This window comes from Saccostrea cucullata, unplaced genomic scaffold (assembly GCF_032062105.1).
Source record: "Saccostrea cucullata isolate Sc308-1 unplaced genomic scaffold, CSIRO_AGI_Scuc_v1 ctg15501, whole genome shotgun sequence".
NCBI lineage: Eukaryota > Metazoa > Mollusca > Bivalvia > Ostreida > Ostreidae > Saccostrea > Saccostrea cuccullata.
Window position 1 is genome coordinate 4,439 of NW_026918520.1, and position 9,706 is coordinate 14,144.

A 9,706-nucleotide genomic window follows, 5' to 3' on the forward strand; every position below is an offset into this window, starting at 1 on the left:
AAGTGTAGAAATAGGCCATCTTTAAGAAATGTTTGGTTGTCGGCCTCTCCAGACCGACTGACTAAAATGACCAGACTGAAATTTTTTTTTCTATGCAGGGCTGTATTTTTTCTTTTTATTCCTCTTATTCCCCTTAAAGAAATGTTGTTGAAGATTTTCTCACCTACCGACCCAATAATTTTACCCAGAGTCAAGAGAGGGCAAACAAACATTACTTTCAAGATAGCATTTCTACTCTTCAAAGTAAAGAAATCATTTAATTATAAAAGCAGCAGCTTCGTGGATGCAATGCTTACAACATTTCACTCAAAAGATGGCATACATGTATGATGATTGTCACAAGACATAACTGAATAAAGATATTTTGCTACGAAGATGTCTAGAAAATACTACATGTTGGAATAACTAAATCAGCATGAGGTCAAATTCAAAGGCTTTTAATTGGGTTAGTTGCAACATGTTCTAAAGTATGTTTATAAACATATACATGTCCTTCTAAAGGTGTTGCAGTATAATTCATGGACAATTTCATCAGAATATTCAGATGTAAAGATTGCCATAAATACTAGATTTCTTCTATGGAATAAATTTTTAGACCATCTTGTAGCACAGGAGGAGTTTTATTTTGAATATTTTTGGCCAAGTTTTGCTTAAAAACAATATCAAAAATATATTTAGTCTTTAACATTCACCATGACAAGGTGATATCAATGTTGTCTTTATAAGTGTAGAAAAAGCCTGATTTTTGTGTTCATAACCCATTATATAGCCCATGTTTCCATGGAAATAATATTGGGGACATACATATTTTTTTGGTTCAAATTATTTAAAATGATCAAATTAATAACTTCATGGAATTTGATGGAATCGTAAGATATGTAAAACGTTGATTTTTATATTTTTGTTGCCATGGCAACGGTTTCACTTTATCAAGGAAAATTGAAAAATCTTCTTTTTTACCCAATTTTTCACATTTTTGATAACGGAAAATTAATAGTTTAAATAATAGAAGCATGAATTATACTAATTCAGGTCATTTTAATTATAAAAGTTTGATAATTAATAAAATAAATCAATTTTTTTAATGAAAATAATATTCGAGGTGAAATATGAAATACGTTAAATTTGGCGTCTTTTACTAAAAAAATGGGACGGGCAATATCTTTGAAAATCATATTAAATGATGAAGCTAATCTCCCTGAATAAATTGATATATGGCATGTATGCATATTAAAAAAAATAAAAGTTGGAGGGAGACGCAAACCTTACCTTAACAAGTTTTAAAGATTTTATAGTTATTTGAAATTTTGACATAAGTCTTAATCTGTTTCATGATCCCGGGGCCAGAAGCAGAAGAGAAATTTTTCAAAGAATTCATGCATTTTCAATACATTTATATAATCATTTATAGAGCCCCACCCTAACACCAAAACACATTACCAAGGGGCAATGAAATTCACAGTTTTGGGAGAAGAACTTTTCGTCATCATAACTATATATTAATTAATTCATTACATTAATAGCCAGGAGCAGAAAAAGATTTACATGCATTTCACAAGATTATCAATTAAGCCCCACACTATAACACCAGGCTTTGGGGCCACCAACGCTGAAATTTTCTCACATCTGAGATTTTACAGAAAATCAGAGATTTTCTGACCAAACTGTGCCACCAAATAAATATTTTTCAAACTCACGCTATTCCTTTGAGTTTTTTCTTATATCTTATATATTTTCAAAAGCGCGTGCCACCAACGTTTTTTCCGACTCTGGTGAGAAAAAAATCAGAGTTTTCTCTGAAAATCTTGAGTTTGGTAAACAGTAACCTCACATAAAAAACTCACGTGAAATCACTCACCAAAATGGCTGTCAGGAGGTGTTTACGACGCAGACGTCGCCGAAGAAATTTGATCATAAGAAGACTGAATGACCGATCCAATCCACTGGAAGCCCTTAACGAAGCTGAGGTGTTTGATAGGTATCGGTTTGTCCCGGAAACCATCATGTTTATCGTTGGTCTAATCCAAGACCAATTGCTGTACAACAGCCAGCGAAACAACCCCCTTACTCCCCTGTATCAGGTTTTGGTTGCCCTCCGGTTCTATGCCACGGGGTCTTTTTATCTAACCCTAGGGGACACTTTGTCTGTGTCGAAGAGTACGGCAGGGAGAGCAGTGCGCCGGGTGACTGACCTTATCTGCACACAGGTCCGACGATTCGTTCGACTGCCTGACAGGAATGAATCCAGCTGCATTAAATCTGCTTTCCATAAAATTGCAGGTAAAATAATACGCACAGAAGCGTCTGCATGTCTTGTTGTTTTCATTTGACCTTCATCCAGTCGTAAAAATACGAATCCTGAACCCGATTTCATAATAAACAATATATGTAAATAACATGTTGTATGCAATACTTATAAAACACATTGCCATACATATATTTAAAACTTTTCATAGACCCCTACAGAGTTCATTCATTTAATCCGATTATTAAATAGAATATATACATCCATATCATATGAAAATATACAAACAAAATAATTTCTTTCAATATTGAAAATAGGTTGGTGGATCAAGCACATGTTGTCCATCATCATCCTATGATCCTTGCTTTTGAGGCAATTCATCTTTTCATCGAAATAAATAATTCTATAATGTTTTTAAAAATTAGCATCATTTATCTATTACAATTAGCCCCTCTCCCTCTTTCCAAAGAAAAAATGGAAGACATGTTGATATTTTTGATAAAATATGAATTCTTATTTCTTAGGATTCCCAAGTATAATTGGATGCGTGGATGGCACCATGGTGAAAATTATTGCCCCAGCTGAAAATGAATCGGACTACCTATGCCGTAAAGGTTACCATGCCCTAAATATACAGGTACATGTAGCATATAATGTGACCCCCCCCCCCCCATTCAACCTTCAATTGCTGTAAGTTCAAGCTCTAGCAAATTCTAGCATGAAAATGATATATGTTATATACATTAATTTATCCCATGTTTGCACCTTTATCCCGTGGATATATATATATATATATATATATATATATATATATATAATACAGTGTTAAAAATAAATATATATATATATATATATATATATATAAAAATATATAAAAATCATGTATATATTATACATTAATGTAATTCTTCAGATGACATGTGATCCGCAATTCAAAGTCCTTGATGTTGTTGCAAAGTGGCCTGGAAGTGTCCATGATGCTCGAATATTTAGGGAATCGAGCTTGTGCCGAATAATGGAAGAAGGTATGTGCCTGAATATATTGAGCTTTTCTACAGTCTATAATGTTGGATGTAATTATACCTGTTGATATAATCAACATATTCTATATATTTTTTAAACCTTTATAGTGTATAGATACACTTTTTACAATTACTTCAATTTTTTTTTTAAAAATCTCATTTTCTACATTATGTATAAATTGAAAACAGTTCATGAATTATTTGATTGGTTATGAAACCTTTATGCAATGTAGGACAGCTAGCAGGGATTTTACTAGGAGATTCAGGATATGGCCTGAAACCATACCTAATGACACCTTACATGGCAGAGGATGCCCCTGGGAACAGGAGATTTAATTTAGCACATTGTAGAACAAGGTTACTCTTAAAATTTTTCTTTTCTATAGAGCAAAAAAACTTAACCAATTAACCATTTCAATACCAGAAATTTCAAGATTCAATCTAGAAAACCATACAAGGAGTATATTACATGTATGTCTTTATTCATTTTCATTGTCAGAGTAACAATAGAGCAAACGTTTGGCATCCTAAAAAAAAGATTTCATTCCCTCCACTGTGGCCTAAGAACCAAGCCAGAGAGGGCCTGTAGAATTGTCACAGTCTGTGCCATACTTCATAACATCGGCATTGAGCGAAGAGACATCCTTCAAGACATTGATGTTATGAATGAGATGAATGAGAGTGCTCTTGACATTCAAGTGCCAGATGACGCTGTTGGGCGCACTGTAAGGGACCACATCCGAGATAGTTACTTCTTATGAAGAGGGTAAATCTATTTTCTTAACATTAGTTATTTTATTAAATTGAATTTCAGAATATCCAGTTTTTTTTAATTGTATGTACAGCTTTATAGCTACTCAAAGTAATTTGGGAATTATGATGCTATGGGTAAAATACAACAACAGTCAGAATCAAATTTTGATGAGAATATTTAATGACTTAATGGTTTAAATGCTATACATCCAACAATCTTAAATATACCCATTTAACATCAAACAATCTAAATATACACATTTACTTGAGGATCTAATTTGTACAAGTGCGTAAACACACTTATGAATGTTGAATAAGAGATTCATGGTCCACAACTCTCAGCAGAGTCACTATTCCCTACCTGTTCTTTAAAACATTAAGAATCCAGGGGCCACATAGCTAACCTGAGCAACTGGCTAAGTAAAAACAAAAACAAAAATCAGTTAAACATAGAAAAAAAACTTGGAGTACCCTTATCTATATTAGCTGCAGATCTGTAGCTCTCTGAAAAAATATAAATTGATAGACCGGAGAGCTACAGAGCCACCCATTGAAAAAACTGTATATTTATTGCGCACAAATGAATGTGCTTGGTTCTCAATTTATTTCTCCATGTTTTTTAAGCTGTAATCTCAAAATATTACTAACTGTGTGTTCCTAACATATTCTTTGACTCTTTCCACAACAAGACATTCCTTATAAGTCCCCTGGCCCTGATGTTGCAATCGTTGGACATTTCGCTAATTTATACTGCCATTTTGGTTTCAAAGACAATTCGGTCCAATATGCTTTGTTCAAATGTCAACTTCAAGAGAACTTGATAGAGGAGAGAGTAATTTTTTGAAATCTTCCATTTTTTGCAATTGAGGTAAGAATTTGGAAAAATTAATCAAGAATGGAGCTCACTTTTTTGAGTGCAATAAATTTACAGTTTTTCAATGGGTGTCACTGTAGCTCTCCAGTCTATCAATATATATTTCTGCCCCCCTTCGAAGAAGGGAGGGCATATTGCTTTGCTGCTGTCTGTCGGTCGGTCTGTCGGTCCATTTAGTTTCCGTTCATTTTCTTCATAACCGTTGCATATACTGAAATGAAATTTGGTATACAAGTATATCAAATGAATATCTAGGTCAAGTTCTGTTTCGGGTACAATCGCACCATAATTGACAGAGTTATGCCCCTTGGACATAGAAAAATTCCAATTGTTTGCAGTTTCCGCTCATTTTGTTTGGGGAGGTTGCACATATTGAAATGGAATTTAGTATACAGATTAGTCAGATGAATATCTAGATTAACTTCTGTTTTGGGTATGATCATATGATCACACCATTTTTGACAGAGTAATGCCCTTTTGGACTTAGAAAAATTCCAATTTGTGGGGAAGGGGGGCATAAGTGTTTTTCAAACATCTCTTGTTTTTCAGAGAGCTACAGATCTGCAGCTATATCTATATGTGAGACATTTAAATTTCATTACTTTTTAACATCTGAGCTACTACTTCTGGGTGTGAATTAACTAATATTTGAAATTTTAAATCATAATAGGACTTCTGTGTCTGGATTAGCTCTCTTTCATCCTTTATCTTCATAATTTGTTCCTGCAACTTCTCTGTTTCCAGACCAAGGATCCTCTGTTCATAATCTTGAACAGTCATTTTCTTCTTTGACTTAACAGAATCTGTTAAAAGAAGAAAACTAGTGAAAATGATGGAATTCTTTTTTTTTTAATCTGAACATACTGGGTCTTAAGGTCTCAAATTCACATCCTATCCTCCTTTTTAAACATACATGTTATTGCTCAAGTTCCCTAAAAGCAGATGAATGTAGACTCAGGTGACTGTAATTTATAAAAGCAATTCTATATTGTTCAATTCAACAGCAACAATTTCTCAAAGGACAATAAACTTTCATTAAAATTTGTTCTTGTCCATAAATACATGTAGGTGTAAACTAATTCAACATGAGATTCCATATAACACAATGACTAATCAAGGCTGTTGGAAGTCTCCAAAAAACAAAAGTTATGTAACATGGAAATTTTGTATATCAGATGGTATTTCTTCATGGATATACAGATGGATCGGCCATTGTACCTTTCTATCCCTTGCTCTTCAAGCTTGGGTTTAAAAATTATAAAATTTTAAAGTAATGAAGCAATAACTTTCCTTGCAAAATGGTTCTTTGAAGAAAAGCTTATTACCTTGTGCAAAGCATCAAATAATCCAGACAAGAGGCCCATAGGCCACATCGCTCACCTAAACACTGAAAAAATGCAGAAATCAGATAATAATTGAAAAGTTTAAACCCAAAAGAGGTCCCAATCAATCCTTAACGGGGAGAGGGTATGATTTAAAAAACTTGAAATGACGACAGACAACTGACAAATTTTGATCGGAAAAGCTCACTTGGGCCTTCGGCTCAGGTGAGCTAAAAACAAACTACCACAGACTGAGAGACAGAAAAGGGTAATATTCTATGAAAATCTGGCAATTTTTGATATGAGCTTATGTGAAAATTATTTCAATATTGAGACCACACAAAGAATTGTTTTTTTTAAGAAATAAGGCAACTACTATCAGTGTTGTTGCTTCATTAAGCCAAAAAAAATCTTATTAGAACCATTTCCAGGTAAGTTTGGACTTTCAGTAAAGCGTGGCATTCTTGACGTTGCATAATTAGCTTCTGTAATCTACACAGCTTTCCTTCACTGTTGAAATATACATGGGATAGAAATTTGGTCTAATGCCAGTTAGTGTATTGAATAACCAATAATGTTGTCTTGTCCGACAAAATGGTGGAGCTCAAGTCATCTCATCATTTTCAACAACAATTTAAAGTTCCTGATTTTATTAAATTCTAACACAGTGAGAATCTAATTGCCATTTAACAGAAGCTTATCATTACTTAGCGCCAAGAATGCCATGCCTTACTCAGTGAAAGTCCAAATCAACCTGGATATGGTTCTATCAAACATTTCTAGTTACTGTACCTCTTGTCTCTTTAATCTTTTCAGGCATGTCTGAGGAGGTGGAAGGCTGGATTGGCAAAAGATCTATTAAACAAACATAACAGATTATAAGAGATATCATAATTTAAAATTAGTTTTGATTATGTAAATGCAGAATGAACTTACATTGCATCTTTTTTCGTTTTTTTTTTATGCCCTATAAATCAAAGACACGAGAGTATATAGTTTTGCCCTGTCTGTTGGTGTGTCCCACTGTCTGTTTGTTCGTCTGTGAAAGAAGTTTAACCTTGTTCATTGCTTTTGATTGTTTAGAGCTATGCTTTTCATATTTCATACATGTATTCCACGTGACAAGACCTTTCTTTTGATACATATATAGTGGACTATTTGACCTTGGAGTTTGACCCACTTTTGTAAAAATTTAACAAACTTTAGTCTAAGCTTTAAATTCTGAATGGTGCTAAGCCTTTCTTACTTCAAATATGTAATTTTAACAAGATAAAAATTTTGAAACTTGACCTTTGAGATTGACCCACATTTTCAGAAGTTTAACCTTGACCATAACTTATGAATAATTGGAGCTTGGGCTTTCATATTCCACAGGTAAATATTATTGACAATTTTTCACCCCTTGAGCTTCAATGTTAGAATAACGGTCTTGCATCTGGGAATTTTAACCTGTGCCATAAGCTCCCATATGGAGCATCAGTGTTTCTCAAACACACCTTGTTTAGTCTACACTTTTATGTATTTTGTATACAATTACCATCCCTGAAATTTTATCTATAGTTAACTACGGTAAATAATTGTTTTGACAACACTGCTCTTTGAATGAATCTACATTTAGTTTACATGCAGTTGTCACAAATTTGAATTGTAAATTGCTGATAAGTTTGAATTAACATTTAACACATAGTAATATTAATACAGAGATACCATGCAAAGTTGTTGTTTGTTAATTAATTTTAATTAATGAAAGTGTTAAGAGTTTATTACCAGCTGTATCAATGCCACCAGATATACCTTCCAAAGAAGGTCTACCGTCCAAGTTATCCAAGATGGATTTTTCTGCGGGAGATGGACTTGGGGGCTTTGGACCACCGCCAGTCTTAGGCCTCTTCATCTCAGACAACTTTCCCTTGGCTAAAATCAATTATAACATTTTTTTAAACAAACAGTGTAATTGCAGAAAATTTATGATTCAGTTGTTATATTGAGCAGAACTGTAGCTCTCTGCTTGGGAAAATTAGGACGGATAAAGCAGAGAGCTACAGATCCAAGTGTAAAAACCTTCAATTTATGCCAAAGATTTTTTGTTGCTACTTTAGGTATTTATTTCTTGTAGTTTTAGCTTTCGCGGGCTTTTAAAATGGTTTTAAAATGAATTTTCCCAAGCAGTGAGCTACAGTTCTGCAGCTTATATTAAGTGTACACACTAGATTTTAAAAGGGTACAAAAAATTTTACTTTGGCAGTTTGCTATAAATGTGAATAAAGAACAATCATATTGAATTCAATTTCTACTTGATACATTGTGTACCAAATGTTTTAAGCCCTCTTCAGTCAGTCTTGTAATGGCAAAACTTTACTGGCATGGTACATGTATATATAACAGTATAGATTTAATCAACAAAGCTCATATTTTAATTCTGAAATCTTTTTTTGTTCCATCATTCCATTGTCATATGACACAACAGTGCATTTAATTGATCTTGGAGTGTGACTGATTTTGTTTAAACATGAATGCAGTTCGATGCATCATTTATCTAAATTTTGCGTATAGTCGAGTGTAACCTTGAAATTTTTCCCCAAGAAAGCCATGGTCAAACAAGGTGAGGTAATGGTTTTCAAAAATTGAAAATTTTCAATATAATACTTTCATGTAAATTAGTTGAATCTGATTAGTCGCCAAACATTTAAAAAATACAATTACCCTCTGAATACCGAAGGCACGCCCTCAAATGTAGCAACAGTCAACATTGCTTGACGACAGGTGATATTAAAAAAAATAGAAACTGTGCAGAAGTAATGTGTTCACACGGTTCACTGTTATATGTATTTGTATATTATGTATTTATCCCGCTTCAGACAATTTTGTAGATTACAGATTTGATAAAAGCTTCGCCTCGCCCAATACGAATTTTCATTTCACATCCTGTATGAATCCGTATTAGGTCAATGACTGACTGTGTAACTAAATTTGTATACAACATTAAGTGTAATATAATAAATATTGCATGTAGTTGAACGTACTAAGACAGCCTCGTGCATGTATTTTGATATTCTAAAAGCACTGTTCATCATTTATGAGTATTGCAATGTTTATGCCATGGAGTCATAGTTTCAGCTGCAGAGATGTTCCTACATCTGTGAAAAATACCTTGTTTAAGACATTCAAATGTAAAAAAAAATAAAGATAAACAAAATACATGATAATTGTCTTGAAACGTAAGCAATATTTGGGCTCAGGTCGGCATTTGACCCTCGCCCAAATATCGCTTACATTTCAAGACAGTAACCATGTATTTCAGGCTATATATGCAGGGGCTGACAAATAGATTTTTAAGGCACTAGTCCAAGGGCAAGTACATGGTCAAAATTGACTAGCCCTACCTGAATTTTTGCTTGCCCTACCATAAACTAATTCTGTATTTATAGATATTTCAAAAAAGAGGAAGGCAAATGCTGAGCAAGCCCCCATGCCCAGCTTTAAATTCATG

General features: G+C 33.5%; 2 protein-coding genes across 2 annotated transcripts; one reads left to right on the plus strand and one right to left on the minus strand.

The window, feature by feature from the left end:
* Positions 1-1,630: 1,630 nt before the first annotated feature.
* On the plus strand, positions 1,631-7,186 carry LOC134267419 (putative nuclease HARBI1). The gene is made up of 6 exons (XM_062749639.1): positions 1,631-2,280; positions 2,770-2,882; positions 3,159-3,270; positions 3,501-3,624; positions 3,767-4,033; positions 7,033-7,186. The coding sequence occupies exons 1-5, from the start codon at positions 1,863-1,865 to the stop codon at positions 4,026-4,028; spliced, it is 1,029 nt and encodes a 342-aa protein (XP_062605623.1). The 5' UTR covers positions 1,631-1,862; the 3' UTR covers positions 4,029-4,033; positions 7,033-7,186.
* Positions 5,395-8,224, minus strand: LOC134267431 (uncharacterized). The gene is made up of 3 exons (XM_062749648.1): positions 7,984-8,224; positions 7,009-7,071; positions 5,395-5,697 (listed from the first exon to the last, which is right to left on the minus strand). The coding sequence occupies exons 1-3, from the start codon at positions 8,108-8,110 to the stop codon at positions 5,483-5,485; spliced, it is 405 nt and encodes a 134-aa protein (XP_062605632.1). The 5' UTR covers positions 8,111-8,224; the 3' UTR covers positions 5,395-5,482.
* Between the last annotated feature and the right edge of the window lie 1,482 nt (positions 8,225-9,706).

Coding starts and splice junctions, on each gene's coding strand:
- LOC134267431 (XM_062749648.1), bottom strand. CDS start 8,110: ATGAAGAGGCCTAAGACTGGCGGTGGTCCAAAGCCCCCAAGTCCATCT. Junction 7,072..7,983: donor TGGTGGCATTGATACAGCTG/GTAATAAACTCT, acceptor TTTGTTTAATAG/ATCTTTTGCCAATCCAGCCT. Junction 5,698..7,008: donor AAAGATTAAAGAGACAAGAG/GTACAGTAACTA, acceptor TTCTTTTAACAG/ATTCTGTTAAGTCAAAGAAG.
- LOC134267419 (XM_062749639.1), top strand. CDS start 1,863: ATGGCTGTCAGGAGGTGTTTACGACGCAGACGTCGCCGAAGAAATTTG. Junction 2,883..3,158: donor ACCATGCCCTAAATATACAG/GTACATGTAGCA, acceptor GTAATTCTTCAG/ATGACATGTGATCCGCAATT. Junction 3,271..3,500: donor GTGCCGAATAATGGAAGAAG/GTATGTGCCTGA, acceptor TATGCAATGTAG/GACAGCTAGCAGGGATTTTA.